Consider the following 23,382-nt stretch of genomic DNA (forward strand, 5'->3'; position numbering starts at 1 on the left):
ATGTTATTTGGCAAGTGTAAGGTCTTGTATCAAAACAGAAGAAAATGTATCATGTATTGTATCGTCCCATTAAAAGCCACGATACAATGGTGCTCAGGTGTATCATTTCACCCCTTAATATCAACCACTGGTTTGTTTCGTTCAGACTCAAATATCTTTACAGACTGCTTTAATACAGCTTGAATAATACAGGGCTAAACATACAACAAAAACAAACAAACAATGCTGAAAAATGTTTACCATTATACATACACAAATATTTGAAACGAAGTGCTGTTCGCTGTGTAGAGTTGCGTCCCTTTGGCATGCCAGAAACCTATGATTGTGGGTTCAAATCCTGGTTCACCCAAATTATGTATTTAGGTTTGTCAGCACCATGCCCATGCTCGTGGGTTTCATCAAAGTGGTAAACTTCAGGCTTTCCCTGCACAGTAAGATGACTAGCCATGATAAAACTAGATACTGATACTATTAAGAGCACTGTTTAACCCAACTCATTCATTCACTCATTCATTTGAAACAAAGTGACTGAAGTGTCATAAAATAACAACTTAGATTTTTGCCCGGAGTGTTTTAGTTTGGCATTGTATATCTATAGGGTTAAACTATTTGTATACATAGGATTAATAGAATTTTCCCTTTATTGTGATAGATGAAGGTGACAGTGGTGGAGAGAATATACATGTACTGTTGGCAGATGATCTTGGAAAAGGCATGTTATTAGAGGGGTAAAAATGCTTTGTTTCAAATGTGCCAGGGAAACAGAGAACTAGAAATGTTTTGGTGTGCCTTTGGAATTTAAGTGTTTAAGTGTTTAAACAGGCATAATATTAATATTTTTATCCTAAATTTGTTGAATGTCATTTGAGCAAGGTAACATGTTTCCCCCCTTATCAGCCAATACTATTTCACTCATACATTTGCATGGTGTTCTGATACCTCAAAAATTAAACCCTGTATAAGAAATGTTTTGTCATGCAAGTTTCAAACTCATTATATGTCAAATGCACCAACAGGGATTCTTGTGGAGTCCCTCATGCTTGCTGAAGAGGGGAGTCATGATTGGCGATCCTGTGACCAATATGGCTGCCGATTAATGTAAATCTGGAAATTAATGCGTCTTCAAATTAATACCACTGCTGACCCCTAGCCAAAAATGCCACTCAATATCAATGCGACTCCCTCCACCCCATCCCCAGTGGAATGATACATATCCTTACCTTAATCCAATCAAACCGCAAATAGCACCACTTATTAGCACTGAGAAGAGCACTTCCATAAAAACAATAAACAGTGTTTTCCTAAAAAGAACACACATTTTTAATGTTTACTCTGTTGCCTGGCATTAAGGAATTTCAGAGGTAATAAAATAATTGAACCCACATATCAACCAACAAAGGTTGTTGTCAACACCTACCATGTTATCCCACTCATGTATATGCAATTGTTGTTACTGTTAACCCTCCACCTACTATATATATTCTGTACTATGTCCCTCATTCAGTCTTGCTTGACAGCGGTGTTAGGATCTATACCGAAACAATGCTTTTCACAGTATTAAAGAAGTTGTTATCCATAAAATTGTGTCCACCTTAATCATGTTAATTAGTGGGAGCAAAGACCACTCGCATATTTCAAATTTAATACATGCTCACGTTAATTTCAAGATTTACAGTATTTACAGTATTCAGCTGGTGTGACTGGAGACACACCGTGACACAGTGTCCTTCTTCTGTCCATCCATCTCTCTGTTGTAAACTGTAACGTTTCCAAATTCTCATCTGAAACCACAAGACCACTGAAGCTGATATTTTGCATGGATGACACAAGTGTTATATTTAGTGCAAAAATGTGCTGGCAGAATTCTGATCCAATTTTCTATATGGCTGCCATGGATGTCTGAGATTTTAATCATTGCCTCTTTTTTATGCAACTGCAACTTTTCCTTTCAATAAGGATAATACCCATGAGGTTGCAAATAGTGTCCAGAAAATTTGGACAAGGATGATCATTTCTTACATCCTTGGGAAAACAAACAAGAAGCAAGTATGAAAGCCAACAAAATATATAAAATTAGCCTCAGTTATTGTATATTATACATGTTTAAAAGAAATGTTAGGATAATAAGATATTTGTTTAGAAATATTACAAACCTTTAATTGATTTGTAAGATTAGCATGTTCATTATCATCACAGTGATGTAAAATAATTGGTGATACTATGTGAAGAACTTTTATATCAGAATTGTTTCAATCTCATTAAAATCAGGATCTTAGTTCTCACTACCGCTAAACAAAGATCTGAGGACATTGTTTTGGAATAGTTTGCTTAATCGTTATCCACAGTATGTGTATCGAATACTATTTAATACTATGTTACAGGGACATTAGTGTCCCATTTTAACAATGTTTAAAGCAATGACAAATTGATATGTTTAGGAGATAAACATACTGTGTTATCAATGTAGAGCTAGGTTACTGTAGATTTAACCCCGCTAAATTGAATTTGGAAGTTATAGGTACAAGTACTGCAACAGTACTGTGTTATAGGTACAAGTGTTGCAACAGTACTGTGTTATAGTTACAAGTGTTGCAACAGTACTGTGTTATAGGTACAGGTACTGCAACAGTACTGTGTTATAGGTACAAGTGTTGCAACAGTAGTGTGTTATAGGTACAGGTACTGCAACAGTAGTGTGTTATAGGTACAAGTGTTTCAACAGTAGTGTGTTATAGGTACAAGTGTTGCAACAGTAGTGTGTTATAGGTACAAGTGTTTCAACAGTGGTGTTTTATAGGTACAAGTGTTGCAACAGTAGTGTGTTATAGGTACAGGTACTGCAACAGTACTGTGTTATAGGTACAAGTGTTGCAACAGTAGTGTGTTATAGGTACAGGTACTGCAACAGTACTTTGTTATAGGTACAAGTGTTGCAAAAGTACTGTGTTATAGGTACAGGTACTGCAACAGTACTGTGTTATAGGTACAGGTACTGCAACAGTATTGTGTTATAGGTACAGGTACTGCAACAGTACTGTGTTATGACAGATGATGAGATGGTGGAAACTCGAATAAGTTCATACACCCTAAAAGCCAAAATGTGTGGTGTCACGCTGGGCTTAGTTCAAATGTGCCTCTGTTCAGCCAGCAGTGAGTGGTTGCCTGATATGTGAAGTAGATGTTGAAAAAACCTAGCACACATGGGCAGCTTGTGTTGAATCCTACTCAGGGAGCTGAGAATAATTACTGGAATGCAAACTGATTAACTGGTTGGAGAACAAATATAAACCACATTTAAGCAGACACTAGTACCTGGATAAGTGTGGTATATAAATGTATCATATATATTAATATTCATCTATATATTAACACTGTTATAGTGATACTGTTGTTATGAAAGACATGTAACCCTCAATTTCCTCATTTACGATACCATTTTGGAAATACAGTCGAACACAGATATAACAAACACGGATAGAGCAAACAAACAAATACAACGAACTGTCACAAAATCCCTGATTTATATCCTCTATATTATCATATATAATGTGAGTATCTAACAAACTCTCTACAGCGAACTGATCCCTGACAAGCCCAAATACCACTAATCTTACATGTAACTGGACAAATCTTGTGTGAAAGACAAAAATATATTTCACAAGATTATGTCAAAATGTCAAATGTCACTTGCTCATGTCATGGTGGGCAATGCTGCAATTACGTGTACTGTGTTTTGTTTTATCCAAGAGCGAAAATTACGAACAACGAATATGACAAACTGATTTCTCCGGTCCCTTGTGGTAAGTTATAATCCATTGTCTACTGTAGTTGCGATGAAGGCATATGATTGTGCATTGGCTGACAGCTGAACTACTAGATGTCAACACTTTTAAGCTGGTCATTTGGCCATCAGCATGTCACAGTTTTTCTACTTACTCCATTTCGGCCATAAACTTTTCTCATTAGCAGAGAGGACATCTTTACATTGTCTTGACTGTCTTGTTTGTCGTGATAGCTTCTTGCATGGGCTTGTCAAACCTCTGGGCTGAAAACATCCAGCCGTGACGTGCGTTTTCCTTTCCTTTCCCTCTCTTCTTTTGTATTTCACAATCAAGTTTGTCAACACACAGGTCTACAGCCCTATACCATGTATACCTCATACAAGCATTCATAGCAAGAGCTGCTGTCAGCAGGATGTATGGGCAGGTTACGGGTTAGTGACGGGTCAAGGTTCTGCTGTAGACAACTTCGTTCATTGCAGGTAGACTGCCTTTTCATCATGTAAGTGTTTACATTTTGTTCCGTGACTTGTTGATAAGTACGAGGGAGGTGATATACATGTGCCCTTTTCACTGGACGGTAGTGTTCATATAAATATCATATTTGCTGAACAACGTAAATTAACATTACTATGTAATAGGGCTGGGACGGGTAATCGGGTACTCAGGTTGGGTGGGTCCTGAGTAGGACCCGGGTACCCACAGGACTACCTGGACCCGTGGTTAGTCACGTGATATATTGTTTAATGACAAAAACTCATTATAGCTCAGTGGTTACACTACAAGTCGCTAATGTTTGCATTTCTTTCTGACGATGCACACATTCCTTTTGACTTGTATATGTTTGAGTAAAGATAAAGCTTCAGTTAACTTCAGTAAATGCATGATCTGATTGTTTGATACATGTATCTAAATAGGTTTAGCCAGGGCTGCGGTGAAACAATTACCAATAAGACATTTTGTTCCCAACTCTTGAAACTTGTAGTGGGTACCTGGGTAGGGTCGGGTAATAAGGGGTCGGGTAATAGGGGGTTGGCTACCCAGGTAGTAAATTTGGATTCGTCCCAGCCCTACTATGTAATTCACCTGAACCATTTTAAGGTACAAAAATTTCTGCTAAATTATTCAATTCACATTATGTAAGTAGCTTTGTGTCCTTAGATCTTTGATTATTAACAGAGAAACTTACATTGTCAATGAATGATACCAGATGAGATGAGTAAGAGTAATTGTTTGCTCAATACAGAGCTCCATATAATGTTTTGAGCAATTGAGTTTTTACTCTAGGGTTTCTATTTTAATTGGGTTATCAAGGCCGTAGTTAACTTTTTTGACACGGGGGTCAAATATTTATACAAGTATCACAATCCAGCCCCCCTGCCCCCCCCACTCTATTGGGTTTTTCCCCAAATAAGTTAACATTTTTAAGATTTAAAAAAAATGAAGTAATGTTTTAGATGTATATAACTGTTCTAAATATATAGACTTGACTCGGAAAGTAAATAAGGTTGTAATTGTGTTTTGGAAATTAGCTACTTTGTACGCATGCTGAAAAAGCTTCATTGGTTATTTATGTGAGATGTTTTTGTACATTTGAGTTTTTCATTCAATTCATGTGTTTCTATATGCAAGTTAATTGAAAGTAATTGGGTTTTGAATATTTTTATTTTTTGATGGGGGGATTGGTGTTTTGCGCAAATACGCAGCTTATTTGTAGCTCTGTTAATAGTAATATCTTTTTCAGCATTTAACATTTGATTTTATTGGGACACTATTACTTACTTACTTACGTTTATAGGTAATTACCATTTTTTAACCGGTAAAAATAGGCTTGGACCTGTAATTCATGTGACTGCCCGTCACTGTGGAGCAGCAAATAAAGTACCTCATAAATCTTTGTTATTGAACAAAACATCAGCAATATTCTCATTTATAGGTATATTTCTCAGCTTGTCTGTTTCCATCAGGGTTTCCCCTTGTCTATTTTTATAGCAAGGGAATAATATTTCACTTTGCTTCAAGGTAAAATATATATGAAGCGACTTTGTGACTGAACTTTGTGTGGATGATGTGTAGATCTAACTAATATACTTCAGAGATGAATTGAACATGATGTTGAATGAATTTAAAGGCTGTTAATTTTCATATATTTTATTTATTAAGGCTGTTGGTTATTTTAAGCGTTGCCAGTCCACCAGCACCGACAGTTTCAAAAGCCAGTGGGAACACTGTGCACTTAGTGTTATTTGGAAAATCTTCTGAAATATATAGTGTGAGGGTTTCCTGTAGTATACCATGAAGGGAGATAGGTCCATTGCTACAGATGAAGGTGCGTTTTACATACTGGTGCTGTATATTTAATATTTATACTTGATTAACAGTTGTGCTTATAACCATGGTAACATGGATACAAATAAATTTATGGTAGCTTTACATATGAATATGCTGCGTTCTAACCTTCTCAGTCATATTGTCTTTTTTCATGTGCCAGAAGTTCAAGATGTCTTTGTCCGTTTTGAAAACTGTAAATCTGGACGTGCCATTTCATTAGTTACTCATTGTGTACTATCAACAGTCTGATCAGGAAAGTTCACTGACCTGCCACATCTTGTGAAGTTGTTTTCCTAACACTCACTTTCAGACAAACGCCAGCCTTAAAATAGTATTGTTAGTTAAACATGCTTCTCCAACCTTCCTTGCCAACACCTTGCCAAGAACACCTTCATCCATAGTTGAATGAATAAAGTTGAATAAAAGTTTAACTTTGATTCTGGGTAATCTCATCAACATTATTTCACAAAACTATCTAGATTCAGTTAAGGCTCATTGTTAGATACTTGCAATAACTTCATGGGTGCAAAATGTTCCAGTTTTACAGTGTTCACTGACAGGTCTATGCAGATGACGGATGGGGATATACTGTATGACCTAAATTGTTTGACTGGTGCGTTCAGCATACATTACACAGTGACCTATTTTAACGCATTCGTACCTTAGGGTATTAATGTCCTTTGCACATGACCTGCATTAGATCAATGGGTTAGTCTTGTGCACAGGTATCTTATGAAAACTCATGGTGTGTGACTTGTTCCTGACTCTACGTACATTTTTCTTTTTTGTTTCATAAATGACAGTTAGTTTTATTTCAAACCATAGTGGTGGAATTTAATTTTCTTTATCTAGTGATAGTGATCTTATGAAGTAGGAGAAATACAGGTCAAACTTTACATTTTTACATTTGGTACTGACTACTGTATTGCGGTATCCAAACCATACACTAACTACTGCTGTAACTCAACCACCCATGTAGCTAAATCACACCCACCCCCACAACCACCCCCTGGCCAGCACCCTGCACCGTGCCGGGGGGCACTAGTTCCTTAGCTGAGGGGTCACAAGCATCATCCCTCCTTTGTTCCATCGTCTATAGTTGGAACATTCACATACCAGCTCTCTTCAAGTACACGTGTTTCGCCATATATAATCATATATTTGACATTTTGTATGTAGATTGTTGGGTTCAACAGTAGTTTGTTGACAGACTGAAATCTATGCCACCTCTGAGAATATAGTCAGAGATGAGTTTTGGCAGAGTTAAGAATAATGCTTTTTTGAAGTAGCTCCTGTACTTTATCATTAACATTAGTCTTGCCTGCATTATCTATTGCCCAATACTCGTTGGTTAAGGTAAGGCCTGGCTGTCCATTGTGTGGTGTGCGTCTTCTCCCAAACCCCTGTATCTGTGATGCTTATATCCTTACGCACATGTCTCTGCCAATGATGAAACCAAAGGTCTTTTGGGAAATGTAGATCCGATTTCCAATATGGCCACGATGGCTGCCATATTGAAAAGCCGCTTCTGGCCTGATTGTCATGCCAAGTCAGATTGGCATATGCATACTATGAAGTGCAGCTAAAGTTACAGGTCAACTGTTTGCTGTATTTTGAATTTTTACAATGATTTGACCTTTTCTTTGTAATTTCTGCTGGTACTATATTGCAAGGATGATGAGGGCAACAATCCAATACAGAATTGGTCATAATGCCCTGATGAGAAAAACTATCCATAGTTATTTTTTAGCTATGTTTGTTCAACATGTAATAGATTTGGTAATGTAATTGCTATAACGAGCACTCCAGGCTCTTAGAAAATTTGCAAATGATTATAGCACTTATTGAAACCATGTACAAGTTTAATTTGTTTTTTAGAAATTGAGCAGTAGTGAATAAACTAAATCTTTTCATAAACATGATAAAAGACTTTAGCTCTCCAAGGCATTTGTATACGATAATACCCCTTCTAGGCTGTTGTAATCTGTAATATACACCAGAAAATATGGACTGTCATGTAAAGCTCTGTTTTTATTGGGGGCTCTTATAAAGATTACTTACAGGTTGGTCTAGAAGTTAGTAATGAGGTGCTTATTGGAGCAGTGTGCTTATTACAGCAAATTTGGTTTATTCAGTTACTAATATAACATTATTGTGATATTTTTAATTTTTTACCTTGATTTGAACTTTGCACTTTGCCAAGCTGGTACATTTTTTCAAAACACTTTTCCTCCCACTGCAAACATCTCCTTGGAAATCATAGGCCCATGCTTCTCACCACCAATGGTGAACCTTGAATTTGTTCAACTGGTTTGGTTCTGATTTCTTACATGGCTGCCATTGTTAAACAAATCTTTAGTCTGGAGTGCGATAATCCAGATGTCACCCCTTTGCAGATGCTAACTAAGTGAGTTGTGACCTGTCATTTTAGCTGAGACCCGTGAAGATGCGTGGTAAAATAGGTCTTCAGCAACCCAGGCTTGCCGTTAAAGGCGACTATGCTTTTCGTAAGAGGCGACTAACAGGATCTCGTGGTCAGACTCGCTGACTTGGTTGATGCATGTCATCGATCCCAATTGTGTGGATTGATGCTCATGATGTTAATCACTGGATTGTCTGGTCCAGACTCAGTTATTTACAGACCGCTGTCATATAGCTGGAATATTGCTGAGTGCGGCGTTAAACAACAAACAAACAAACAAACAAACAAACAAACATTTTAGCTGATAGGGTCGTCCTCGACATGGGGACCATGGATATGTACCTGGGGTACAATAAGATGTATCGACTTGTATCCAGTGTGCACAATTAAGATCTATTTATTGTCTTTGGTGGTAATTTATACAGAAATAAAGATTTTTTTCGAAATAAAAAGGGGGGGTGCGCACCCCTGCAACCCCCCTCTGTATCCGCCCATGTTTTTGTACCCAGCTTCTCTTTTAGTACCCACCCAGAGAACATGTCGGTGTCGGGCCATGGGTGGCCATGGGTTGCCCACCTCACAGACTTTCCTGGACTTTTTTTCTAAAGAGAGAAATCTTCCCTTGTCAAAAAGCAGTGAGACTTTTTGGCGTGTGATGAGCTTTTGCTATCAGATATATTTCGTATTCAAACAGTAGAAACTGTATTTGATTTTCGGTATTTGTTACTTGAATTATGTTGCAATTAATGTTTCTAGATTGTATAGATATATCCTGGCAATACCAAATTTCAAACATGAATAATCCACTGTGAATATTTTAAAATATGTGTAACATACTGGACTATGTGCATTGTCAACTGAAATAAAATACCAATTACATTATTATTTATGTATTTCTGTTAATTGTCGACATTAGAGGAATTATGAGTCAGTACAATTATTGATCGTTTAGCAGATGTGTTTACCATGATCAGCTGTTCATTTCGTTGTCATGTGGGTGATAACAATCTATAGTGATCAAATTTCGAGGTCTTCCAAAATGTGTGTACAGATCATAATTTAATGTATTAGTGACTGGTAATTTGTGTTTGTTTGTTGTTTAACACCACACTCAGCAATATTCCAGCTATATGACAGCAGCCTGTAAATAATAGAGTCTGGACCAGACAATCCAGTGATTGACATCATGAGCATCGATCTATGCAATTGGGATACAATGACATGCATCAACAGTTTGCAAAACATATATTGAGTACATTATACATTACAGAATGAGTTGAAACATGGTGCTTTCGTCAATATTGCCATCTTATCTAAAGGCTAGCAAATATCATCTAAAATATTATCATTTGTGATGTGAAATTTATATATTATTATGGAGAAAGAGTTTTAGGTACATCTATTTAGTTTTTGTTTTGTTGTCATTCCAAACTTGAAATTTTCTTGTTTTGAAATTTACCCGTGATTGTTTTTCTCTCTCTTGATTTCTGCTAGGATTTAAGCGACAAAGAATGTTTGATAACCCAAGTGTTTTTGTTGTGAAAACAAACACTCATTCTGCCAGTCAGGAGTCAACAATGTTGAGCCCTGCACAAAGTCCTAATTAATGATGTGAAACATTTAGATTTTTCTTGGGCTTACCCCATACATTCAGTATTGGGCATGATCGAGACCAGGAGAGTACTCAGCATGCTCAGTGCATCTGATGCAATGAAAAAAGTAAAGATAAATATCGCATCAACATAATGACATTATATGATTCTAGTTGACGTAAACTTCATTTAATTGTTAATTGAATCGTCAAAACATTTTGGATCTTGGGCTAAGTGGCTGAGGTCCAGGCTTTTCAGTCCTCAAATGAAGATGAAGAAAGCTCATCCTGGGATGATCTTCAGCTGTATCCACGGTCTCTTGACGGTGCCTTGACCACCTGAATGTAACAATTTCTCTAGTATAATCTAAGGACATGAGATTGTTTTAGCAATAAGCCACCAGCTGTGTGCCCACTTTAGCATGTTTAGCCATCAACAGACTAATGAAGTTGTGTTTTCTGGGCAGAGCTTGCTTGCTGCTAGTTTCATGATGATTCCTGTTCAGTCCATATCTCGTGGACTGCCTCTGTGGTCTTGTGGTGGAGCGTCCACCCGGAGAGTGGAAGGTCTGGGGTTTGATCCCCGGCCGCATCATACCAAAAGACGTTAAAAGATGGTACTTGTTGTTACCCTGCCTGGCGCTCGCCATGAGGGGCTGACTGGTCGACTCGGAGCCTGTGTCTGAGTGGGGTATTCAAATTAAACTGCGGCATGGTATCTCAGTGGGCTAGCATTATAAATCGGCATCAGTCCAGACCAGCACAAGCAGCCACACACACACGCACACACATGTGCATGCACGTCGCTATGTAAGTGCACTAATCTTTAACGTGACGCTAAACCCCAATTCACCCCCCCCCATATCTCGTCGGCAGGTGTCTGGTGAACAAAACACTGTTTTCCATATCATTGACATGGCCTGAACAGTAATCGCTGCGAAACTAGCGCTAAGCAAACATCTGGCTACACATGGGAAAAAATGTTATGAATAAAAAACTGTGGGTACAATTCGATATATCTAATTGTATCCCAGGTACATAGCTATAGTACCCAAGTTGAGAATCAGTCAGACCCCGTCATCGTAATTTTACTGCATTAATTGTTCCTGTTATTCGAAATGTGGTTTCCGGGACCAGACAGCCATTAGTTGTAACCAATCTGAATACATTGCCATTTGATCATGTTCAGTCTTAGTTTAGTGTATTGTGTTTGGTCAACACAGTAGTTATCATTTGAAGGAATTAAAATGGTAGTGCTATTCAGATTTATTTCATCCTTCCCAATTGTTTCATTTGTTCCAAAATTCAAAATTGTTGAACAGCATAACTGACAGCTTGAAAATAATGTTTGCGAATAGTTGCACAACAGCATTGCATTGCAGCACTGGCACTGCAAATCAGTGATATGATGTAGCACCATGATTGATCATTTTGCCGTTCCATCGGATCTTTCATTGATTGCATCCATAAGTACTTTCGGTGTGGATTAGATAATCTGTGTTTTCATTTTTAAAATTTTTTCCATACTAATATTATTGTTTTGTTGTTAAATGCCACACTCTGCAATTTTCCAGCTTTATTGATGATGACTCCACCCGTAAATAATCAAATTTGGACCAGAGAAACCAGTGATTGGTATAACGAACAACAAGCCACACCATCTGGGTATGATGATGATGATGATGATGTGTAATCAGCTAAGTCACTGAGTGACCAACTGATCCATTAACTTGCCTCTAATGACCAGCATAGGTTGCTGGGGATCACGTCCAAGCTGGAATCACCACGAGGGTAGTGTCGCTCCTGTCCAATGACAGTTGGAGGGTTCAATGTGCATGGTGTGTGCCCTGGTAGATTATTACCATGGTCACATTCATTGTGTCATTAACCATGGGTCAGTTGCCTGTCCCAAACCTGATTATTGACAGACTGACATGAAAAAAAATTGCCTTTATATTATAGTTACATACACACACATATTGTAGTTTATACGGCTAAATCTTTTTCTGTTTCAATTTCAGACATTAACAGTCTTGCACTTAACCAATCATGGGTGTCCCGGAAAAATATCAACATTCTAGCAAAGACAAGGTTTCAAGTTTGTCTCTGAAAATGGATGAGCTGATTGGCATGCTCGGCAGCCCAGGCCGATACCAAGTCATTATCTTCATTCTGCTGTGTCTCAACTACTGTCCGCTAGTTTTCAATCACGTTATAATGGCCTTCTTCGGGGCTAAAACCTCCCACTCGTGTGACCCGCTGCACGGAAGCAATGTCTACGTACAAGGAGGCCAGAACGTGACTGTTGTTGGGAGGACCACTGGGCAGTGTAGGACCACTCTCAGGCTGGAGAACAACGACAACATCACCCTGACATGTGGTGCGGGAGACTGGACCTACATCGTGGAGGAGCGGGAGACCAACATTGTCACAGAGGTAACAGAAGTCTATTGGATGTAGTCTTGATCCTGTACAGGCTCAAGAACATGTTTAAAGTCCAGTTTCCACTCTTGCCGAACTAGGCTGGAATTCCTGGGCTCAATAGTAGCGCCACCAGTGGCTAATGAAACAAGATCGAAGCCAGTTATTCTGTTTTACATTGAGAAATGAATCATTCCTGAACTAAAAGTGTGCCGTTACACTCGGAAATTATTTCATGCATGAGATTTAAACAACCAGAACCGTGGACGTACTGGCCCTTTAAGGTAAAGGTTTAGAAGTAATGTTTTCGGATTGGAAGTGCATGGGGGTATGTTAAGATTAGGGTAAATGGTGGTGAAGGGTCTGCTTGTGCTTGTGCAAGTTCCTGCAAGCACCTCTATGTTCTTCTTGTCTTATGTATAACTTGGTGTTTCGCCTTGCCTTAAAACTGGGAGTCATCATGGCTCTCAACATATTGTTTGGAGAGTCATGAGCACAATTTATAGAGTTGAGCTATTAATCTACAAGACATTGGCTACACAAACCAACATCATGGACATTCTGTTGATTGCAACATGTTATGATTTAAAAATGAAACAACTGATGTTGCAGTCCCTGTGATGTTTTTGTAGGAACGTAGTAAGTAATGTGTTGCACCAAATATGAAAATAGGATGTTCAGGATGAAAGGCACGAATGTTTGGCATGAAAATTGAAAATGGGCAGTGTTCATGATAAATATCACAAATGGTGTTCAGATTGAAAAACGTGGATGGTATGCATTTAGGATTAAAATCGTGATGGGAAGTGTTCAGGATGAAAGTCGTGGATGGGAAGTTTTCAGAATGAAAATCAGGGAAGGGAAGTGTTCAGGATGAAAACTGTGCATGGGCAGTATTCCATGCTCATGATATTAATCACTGGATTGTCTGGTCCAGACTCGACTATTTACAGATGGTTATCATATAGTGCGGTGTTAAACAACAAACCAACCAACCAACCAATTTTAGAAAAGAGCAAATCTAGTACACGATTCTTTGCATTTAATAACATGAGTTCTCTCCCTTTCACCAGTGGGACCTTGTATGTGATGACAGCTACCTGCGACCACTTGCAACAACAATTTACTTCTGCGGCGTGATGCTTGGTGGGCTGTTATTCGGATACCTCTCTGACAAGTTCGGTCGACGTCCTGTCATGCTTGGTACACTGTTTGCACCAGTGGTTCTTGGCATTGGCATCTTCTTCGTGCCGTCCTACACCTGGTTTGTGGTGCTCAGGTTTATTGAAGGCATATTTTTACAGGTAGGTGAAGTGATAGGATAACACATGACTCCAAGGTTATGCTTGACATTGTAAGACCTGAGGAAAGAGATACATGGGATAGTAGGCATCCTGTGGGCATCCCTTCGAGATGCTTAGAGGACTGGTCCATAAACTGCCATGCAGATTTCAGTCGATTGCAGGTTTTGCAAAGCCTTTAGCATGTGCACCGCCAAATCAGTGTTAACAGATATTTTTCAAATCTTTTCATGTTTTTAATCAAGGTGCTCACATGATTTGATTCCTGAATCTTTCTTCCCTCTCCTAAAACTTCCTCCTGAATCTCTCTTCTGCCTGCTGAAACTTCCTAATCCCCCTCCTGAATCTCCCTCCTTCTCCTGAATCTCTCTTCCCCCTTCCTGAAGGTCTCTTCCTCTCCTGAAGGTCCCTCCCTCCTCCTGAAGCTCCCTCCAATCCCCCCTGAAGCTCCTTTCTTTCTCCTGAATCTCTCTTCCCCTCCTGAATCTCTCTCCCCCTCCCTGAAGCTCCCTTCCTTCTCCTGAGTCTCTCTTCCCACCTCCTGAATCTCCCTCCTTCCTGAATTTCTCTCCCACTTCCTGAAGCTCTCACCCACCTCTCGAATCTCTCTTCCACCTCCTGAAGCTCTCTCCCACCTCCTGAAGCTCCCCCCCTCCTGAATCTCCCTTCCTTCTCCCGAATCTCTCTTTCCCTCCTGAAGCCCCCTTCCTTCTCCTGAAGCTCTCTTCCTTCTCCTGAATCTCTCTTCCCCCTTCCTGAAGCTCCCTCCCCCTCCTGAACCTCTCTCCCACCTCCTGAATCTCTCTTCTCCCTTCCTGAAGCTCCCTTCCCGTCCTGAAGCCCCTTCTTTCTCCTGAACCTCCCTCCCACCCCCTGAACCTCCCTTCCTTCTCCTGAATCTGTCTTCCCCTCCTGAAGCACCTTCTTTCTCCTGAAGCTCTCTTCCCCCTTCCTGAAGCTCCCTTCCTTCTCCTGAACATCCGTTCCCCCTCCTGAGTCTCTCCCCCACCTCCTGAATCTCTCTCCCCCCTCCTGAATCTTCCACCTCCTTCCTGAATCTCTCTCCCACCTCCTGAATCTCCCGTCCATCTCCTGAAGCTCCCTCCCACCCCTTGAAGCTCCCTTCCTTCTCCTGAATCTCCCTTCCTTCTCCTGAAGCTCCCTTCCTTCTCCTGAAGAACCGTTCCCCCTCCTGAATCTTCCTTCCCCCTCCTGAATCTCCTTTCCTCCTTCTGAATCTCTCTTCCCCTCCTGAAGCCCCCTTCCTTCTCCTGAAGCTCCCTTCCTTTTCCTGAAGCTCCATTCCTCCTCCTGAACCTCCTTTCTTTCTCCTGGATCTCTCTTCCCTCTCCTCGAGTTCTTTTCCTTCTCCTGAATCTCCCCCCCTCCTAAAGCTCTCTTTCTTCTCCTGAAGCTCCCTCCCTTCTCATGAAGCTCTCTTCCCCTTCCTGAATCTCCCTACCCCCCCCTGAATCTCCCTCCTTCTCCTGAAGCTCTCTTCCCCCTCCCAAAGCTCTCTTCATCTCCTGAAGCTCCCTTCCCCTTCTCAATCTCCCTCCCCCCTCCTGAAGCTCTCTTTCTTCTCCTGAAGCTCTCTTCCTTCTGAAGCTCCCTCCCCCCTCCTGAGACTCTCTTCCTTCTACTGAAACTCTCTTCCTTCTCCTGAATCTCCCTCCCCACTCCTGAAGCTCTCTTCCCCCTCCAAAGCCCCTTCCTTCTCCTGAAACTCCCTTCCCCTTCTCAATCTCCCTCCCCTCCTGAAGCTCTCTTCCTTCTCCTGAAGCTCTCTTCCCCCTCTCAAAGCTCTCTTCCTTCTCCTGAATCTCCCTCCCCCCTCCTGAGGCTCTCTTCCTTCTACTGAAGCTCTCTTCCTTCTCCTGAATCTCCCTCCCCGCTCCTGAGGCTCTCTTTCTTCTACTGAAGCTCTCTTCCTTCTCCTGAAGCTCTCATTCTTTTCCTGAAGCTCTCTTCCTTCTCCTGAAGCTCTCTTCCCCTCCTGAAGCTCTCTTCCTTCTCCTGAAGCTCTCTTCCCCTCCTGAAGCTCTCTTCCCCTTCCTGAAGCTCTCTTCCTTCTCCTGAAGCTCTCTTCCCCTCCTGAATCTCCCTTCCCCCTTCCTGAAGCTCTTCCCCTTCCTGAAGCTCTCTTCCTTCTCCTGAAGCTCTCTTCCCCTCCTGAAGCTCTCTTCCCCCTTCCTGAAGCTCTTCCCCCTCCTGAAGCTCTCTTCCCGCTTCCTGAAGCTCTTCCCCCTCCTGAAGCTCTCTTCCCCTTCCTGAAGCTCTCTTCCCCCTTCCTGAAGCTCTCTTCTCCCTCCTGAATCTCCCTCCTCCTTCCTGAAACTCTCATTCACCTCCTGGAATTATGGAGTTATATTTAGGTGTGACTAACGAGTCTATACGTAGTCCAAATGAAATAGACATTCGGTTCTTAAACTGCTCTGCAGATTTCGGTTGATTGCAGGATTTGCAAAGCATGTATACCGCCAAGTCGGTGTAAACAGATATTTTCCAAACCTTTGTCGTCAAGGTGTTTACATGATTTGATGCACTTCGTGAAGTAAGACCCATTTTAACACATTACAGGTTTTAATTATCAATTAGATCATCTTCACTGGGTGCTGCAAAATTGTTTGAAGCAAATGCAAGGGTTATGAGAGGTGGAATCTGATTTAAAAAAGGAGCGACATAGAAGGGAAATTACTCGTAATAGACACTGGTGGCGGTACGATCAATCCCAGAAATTCCAGCCTGGTTTGGCAAGGGGGGAAACTGGACTTTTACACTCTTGGGACTCCCTAGCCTCAGGAAGATGGAACCTCTCTTCCCTCTCAAGGGTTTACAATCCCATGCTTCACCTTTATTTCATGTCGAAAATTTAATCTAAGCCAATGTGACCCAACAGGAGACAAGGGACCTTAGGCCAGGCATTTTATATTTTTCGGATTACGGACCCGGATTCTAATTTTTTTAGAAAATGTAAAACAGATAAATCAGATTTCCATTTTTTCCCCCTGCCGATAGCCACATAGTCAGTTATTTTCTTTGTTATCATCACCTTTTAATAAAAAAACATGAATTTACTGTTGTAAACTAGTAAAGAGATACTTAATCGAACTTTGTTGATCTCGAAGCCGAGCATGAAAAGCCTTGACAATTGTCAGTGTTGTATGTGGTAGAATTTTTATTGTTACATGGGGCTTTATCGTCACAAATGGCCGTCTTTTGAGCACAGAATATGTTAATAAAGTATGCCAGAGGGTTTCTGCATTAAAAAAAAGTGCATCTGGCTTTTATTTTCTTTTTTTTTCGCTCCTCCAACCCTGGATTTTGGGCTGAAAATCCCGTAATCCTAAAAATAAAAAAACCCTGGCCTTATGGGTGCTAGGAAACAATTGTGCTGTGACGTCATTAACTTACTTCCGGAAAAAAATGGCCATGTGTGCAGACTGTACATCTTGTTTTTCTGTCATTAGTGCATAATGTAATGAACACATTATTTCAAAACATTTCAGCATACATGTCTGCATTCAATTAATCAGACATTATGTCTAAAAACTGCAATTATTGCATAAATAGTTATAGATCTGAAAATGGGAGTCTAAATGTTTGATGCCATGTATCTCTGTAATAGACATAAGATAAACCTTGTTAACTGTATTTTTGTGTTCCTAAGATGCTATAGTTTTAAAATATGAGAAGTCAAAGTGAGATTTTTAACCTATTGGTTGGTCATGGATATCAAAAATATTTTACAAAATTATCCAGGCTCTTCAGATATCCACTTATGTCTGTAGCTCTTCCTTGTGATACATGGGTTTTACCAAAGCGGTAAACGTCTAAGGAGTTATTTTTCTTCTCCTTTACCCCTGTCACTCGATGAAAGAAACATGATATTTCACTCAACACCTGGAATAAACTGTAACTCACTCACTCTCTCACTGTGTGTGTCTGTGTTGTAGGGTCTCCAGATATCCAGCTATGTGTTAGTAGCTGAGATGTTTCTACCAGCCTATCGTCCAATAGCTGGTGGCATCATTGAGTGTTTTTGGGGTGCAAGTGTCATGGCCCTTGCAGTCATTACCTTTCTTATCCGAGACTGGCGATACGTACAGCTTGCAATTTGTTTGCCGAGTCTGCTGGCTGCATTCTACATATGGTGAGTCTATCATGATCCCTGCTCGGTGTGAGGAGTATCAGAGTCTCCTGGCTGCATTCTACATATGGTGAGTCTATCATGATCCCTGCTCGGTGTGAAGAGTATCAGAGTCTGCTGGCTGCATTCTACACATGGTGAGTCTATCATGATCCCTGCTCGGTGTGAGGAGTATCAGAGTCTGCTGGCTGCATTCTACATATGGTGAGTCTATCATGATCCCTGCTCGGTGTGAGGAGTATCAGAGTCTCCTGGCTGCATTCTACATATGGTGAGTCTATCATGATCCCTGCTCAGTGTGAGGAGTATCAGAGTCTGCTGGCTGCATTCTACATATGGTGAGTCTATCATGATCCCTGCTCGGTGTGAGGAGTATCAGAGTCTCCTGGCTGCATTCTACATATGGTGAGTCTATCATGATCCCTGCTCGGTGTGAGGAGTATCAGAGTCTCCTGGCTGCATTCTACATATGGTGAGTCTATCATGATCCCTGCTCGGTGTGAGGAGTATCAGAGTCTCCTGGCTGCATTCTACATATGGTGAGTCTATCATGATCCCTGCTCGGTGTGAGGAGTATCAGAGTCTGCTGGCTGCATTCTACATATTGTGAGTCTCTCATGATCCCTGCTCGGTGTGAGGAGTATCAGTCTGCTGGCTGCATTCTACATATGGTGAGTCCATCATGAATAGAATAGGTTAGAATAGATCTTCAATAACCCATGTTTGACAGAGGTGACAAACAGGATCAGGTGGTCAAGCTCACTGACTTGGTTGATGCATGTCATCGTATCCAAATTGCGTAGATCGATGCTCATGATATCAGTCATTGGATTGTCTAGTCCAGACTCAATTATTTACAAACCGCCGTCATATAGCTGGAATATTGCTGAGTCGGGCGTTAAACACCAAAAAACAAAAGAAACCAACACACGAGGACAACAGTATTTCTAGGTTGACAGTCAACTTCATTACACTGGAGAACAGATTTGTTGATGATGTGGGGAGACACATTTGTGTAAGGTGGGCATCTTGCATGCTAGGGACGATCACAGTTTAATTGGCATGTGGAATATATGAGGGGGGCAGCCATGTGCACTAACTGTAGCAGGTGCAGGTGCAGGTGCAGTATGTGGACCTGTCATTCATTCTTCTTGAGTTGCAACACAGTTATCATCATCTCTTCTAATAGTGATGTACGATGGGGTCCATCTCAAAGGTTTTCAATGGTCACTTGAATCACCATGTTTATCTCTTACTGGTTTTCACACTGATCCAGAGACAGAGAGAATATTGTGTACAAGTTTAACCTCTACACTGCATGCACTGTTACATACTTGACAAACTGATCATCAAGATCTGTTTTGATTATTTTATTTTCTGAAACTTTTGAAATGTCCCCTTCTCTTTATGTCTGCACACTTGCTGTCACAAAGTATAATACAGAGTGGCACGTATGGAATTCTTAGATGCAGACACATCTGTTTACATTACTATGTCACTTCAAACCTTGATAAATAGATCATTATGTTCGTGTTCATGCCATATGTTATGTTTATGACACGAGTGTGTAAATACCAGAATTTAGGCACGAGAGTCGTAAACATTGTATGACATGAACACAAAATGTTCTATTTATTACTGAAGAAGATGTTGACATACAGAGACAAATTTTAGTGTTTATCTAAAAGAACAACAAGTCACAACAGCAGTCGTCAACAATCTTCCGCTTTGACGTTGTTTCTAGTGTGATGTCATTGCGACCTCACGTTACAATAAGATTCGAAGGAAGTCAGCAATGATGGAAACACTACACTGTTGTCTTCTGATATTATCCAAGGGGACATGTGATTTTTATGAACCCCGATATGTTTGCCCTCGTAGGTAATAAAACAGTTATCTCACTCCTCACAAATTAAGGCATGTTTCACTGTATTTGTGAAATCTTGGAAACACTTTCAGTATAATGCCTGAGTCTCTACGCTGGATGGTGATGTATGGGAAGCTGGATGGAGCTGAGAAGCTGGTGGAGAAAATGGCCAAGTTCAACAAGAAGGAATTCCCCAGAGAAAGCTGGATGTCTGTGAGGGCTATTGCAGAGGGCAGACAAGAGACTCTCAGACAGAAGTATGCATTCCTTACTCTCCTGAAAACTCCACGACTGAGAAAAAGAAGTTTAATTCTTTTCTATCAATGGTAAGCATAGCCTGTCTCACTTCATTTGCGCAAACAGTTTTAAAAAAACAAATGTGATTAATTCTGTGCTGTTGATATTTTACAGTTGGCAAAGCTTTCTTTGAACACACATGTACAAATAATATATATTTGGCCATAATTGATGTTGCAACTATATGGATGCAATATTGTACAAAAGTCTATTTAGTCACTTGTCATCAGACTTATGGCCCTTGGCTGCCTGATTCTGTGGGTCACAAGTTCTTAATTTGTCTCATTTATGACGCTTGGTTTTCACCAAAAATGGTAAACGTCAATGACCTGCATGACTTTGGGGATTTTCCCACACATTGGTGTGATGTGACTGTATGATGCAGGGACTTAAACTGAAACAAATTAGGAAATGTTCATTACCATTACTTGATCATTTTTTTACCGGAAATCTTTATTTATATTAACCAAATTAGAGTCAGTAAGGAAACTGATCTGAAATCATGTTATAAATTACCCCGTGACATTGTAACTTACTCATTTGTGATTTGTAAGTCAGAGGTTTAACATGACAATCCCCTAATTTTAATAAGGATGGTTGTGATGCAGTTTCAAGTGATGAATTAGCTGATGTAGGTTACAAAATGTTGAGTTGCAGTTCCTAGTACATGTAGAATTTTCAAAGTGTGTGAGGCAGAACACCAACTGAAATTGGCACATTATGTATCTGATATTGATGTCATATTCATTGCGATACAATGCCTGTCTGTAGAATAGTAGGACACCATTGTAAGAAACCTAATCCTTGCATGACAGGGATAACAGTTGTCACTACTCTATAGAAACAGCTATAGCTGTAGGAATCTGCCCTCACAAAGTTCTAATGAACAGAGATGAAGGGTATTACACCTTGTCTGCCTGTGACGAGTGCCCACTCCCTCTGTGTGGACTCCAGGGCTGGGACGAGTCAAAATTTTCTACCTGGGTACCCACCCCCTATTAACCGACCCTACCCGGGTACCCACCCCCTATTACCCGACCCTACCCGGGTAGGTCTGAAGAGGTAGGTACAAACTGTCCGATGAGGAAAAATTTGACCGTAGCTATGGTGAAATGTGTTTAGATACATGTATGAAACGATCTGGTGTATACAGTGAAGCTCACTGAAGTTTTATTTTTATTCAAACATATAAAAGTCAGAAGGAATGGGCGTAGTAGTCAGGAACAACTGCGAACATTTGTGACTTATAGTTTAAACATAGAGTTTTAGATACTTTTTGTCATTTAACAATATATCATTTGACTAACCACGGGTCTGGGTAGTCCTGTGGGTACCCGGGTCCTACTCAGTACCCGTCAGTTACCCGTCCCAGCCCTAGTAGACTCCCTGGTTGTAGTAGCTCTCGATTGATAATGGTGTATATGCAGTACACCAGAAGTTGTTATCCATAAAGTTGTACGTTTTCTTTTTTACTCACCAACTTCTAGAATCCTAATGAAACAGTTGGTCACTACTCTGCTACCCTGAGTTAGTTTATCTAAGATGTCCAAGGTATCCTGGAATTTCAGGCTTTCTCAGGTGTGTTTAATGTTATCAGACATTTCTGGTAATTTAATATTGCTGAAGGTTGTGAAGGTCACGTCACTGTACAATCAGTGTGTTTATCATTGAGCTCCCCACTTCAATGTTGTAGGCTGGCTGTCTCTGTCGGCTACTATGGACTGACCTTACGGATCACTTCTCTGAAGGGCAACAAGTACATCATCTTCCTCATCGGAGCCAGTGTTGAGATGGCCGCCTACCTCCTTGACATCGTCATCATGAAGTAGTCAGTAAACATTGTATATGTAACAAAGTCTACCTTTTCTGACGACTTGTCACTGTGAGTTTGTGTGTTTGTTGTGTAATGCCACACTCTGCAGTATTCCTTATGATGGCCGTCTGTAAATGATCAAGTCTGGACCAGACATTCCAGTGATTGACATCATGATCTGCGCAATTGGGATATGATGATATGCATCAACCAAGTCAGCAAGCCTGACCACCCAATCATGTCAGTCACCTCTTGCAAAGAGCATAGTCGCCTCTTATGACAAGCATGGGTTGCTGAAGACCACATCTAACTCAGTTCTTCACAGGTGTGTTCCTGTGGGGATTCTGGGTTAAAGTTTGTCCTCACCACCCTGTACTTGTATGAGGCAGCTGATAAATCAGGTAGTCAGACTTGGTGACCTGGTTGATAGCGTGTCATCATATATACCCAGAAGGGGTGCCTTTGCTCATAACATCACTCACTGGATTGTCTGGTCCAGGCTTGATTATTTACAGGCCGCTGTCTTATAGTGCGGCGTTAAACAAGAAACAAACAAACTATGATCACTGATCTCATTTTTTGCTTCCCCGAACCCAAGCTTATGTTGTGACACATTTTCTGTCCATTCATCTTTAACATTGTAACATCTCCTCTGAAAAAACAAAGCCCATGATGCTGACACTTTGCAGGGATATCCCAGCAATAAGATTAATAACCATGACGATATGGTGTGACTTACTGTTTCAGTGCTAAGCGTCGATATTCTGTTGTCACCTTTGCCTTGCTTGCTGCTGTTACCTGCATTGTTGCTGGTGCCCTTCCCTCAGGAAAAACAGGTAAGGATTTACCATACACCAGTGCCACATCATTATTTGTTTGTATTGTGACAACAGGCAGAAAGAGAAAAATAACTCTTTTTCAGAAGTATATATTTACCACAGTTGTCAGAAGTGTTTACCACTGTTACATCAGAGGTATTTACCACTGTTATGTGAGAAATATTTACCACTGTCATGTGAGAAGTATTTACCACTGTCATGTGTGAAATATTTACCACTGTCATGTGAGAAGTATTTACCACTGTTATGTGAGAAGTATTTACCACTGTCATGTGAGAAGTATTTACCACTGTTATGTGAGAAGTATTTACCACTGTCATGTGAGAAGTATTTACCACTGTCATGTGATAAGTATTTACCACTGTTATGTAAGAAGTATTTACCATTGTTATAACAGAAGTATTTACCACTGTCATGTGAGAAGTATTTACCACTATTATGTGAGAAGTATTTACCACTGTTGTAGCAGAAGCATTTACCACTGTTATAGCAGAAGTATTTACCACTGTCATGTGAAAAGTATTTACCACTGTTATGTGAGAAGTTTTTTGCCACTGTTATGTGAGAAGTA

At 40.4% G+C, this 23,382-nt stretch overlaps 1 protein-coding gene across 2 annotated transcripts in view; it reads left to right on the plus strand.

The window, feature by feature from the left end:
• LOC139455638 (organic cation transporter protein-like) overlaps positions 1 to 23,382 on the plus strand; it is a 36,044-nt gene that overhangs the window by 1,168 nt on the left and 11,494 nt on the right. The window contains exons 1-7 of one of the 2 annotated variants that reach the window (XM_071237193.1): positions 4,214 to 4,281; positions 12,145 to 12,559; positions 13,618 to 13,848; positions 17,802 to 17,998; positions 19,955 to 20,188; positions 21,853 to 21,987; positions 22,720 to 22,808. In XM_071237193.1, coding sequence (XP_071093294.1) covers positions 12,173 to 12,559; positions 13,618 to 13,848; positions 17,802 to 17,998; positions 19,955 to 20,188; positions 21,853 to 21,987; positions 22,720 to 22,808 — 1,273 coding nt within the window. In that variant the 5' untranslated portion in view covers positions 4,214 to 4,281; positions 12,145 to 12,172. Of the gene's footprint in view, positions 1 to 4,213; positions 4,282 to 12,144; positions 12,560 to 13,617; positions 13,849 to 17,801; positions 17,999 to 19,954; positions 20,189 to 21,852; positions 21,988 to 22,719; positions 22,809 to 23,382 lie in introns of those variants that run through there. The other variant, XM_071237194.1, reaches the window with a different exon arrangement.

This window comes from Haliotis cracherodii, unplaced genomic scaffold (assembly GCF_022045235.1).
Source record: "Haliotis cracherodii isolate W230 unplaced genomic scaffold, xgHalCrac1.p SCAF_11, whole genome shotgun sequence".
Taxonomy (NCBI): Eukaryota; Metazoa; Mollusca; class Gastropoda; order Lepetellida; family Haliotidae; genus Haliotis; species Haliotis cracherodii.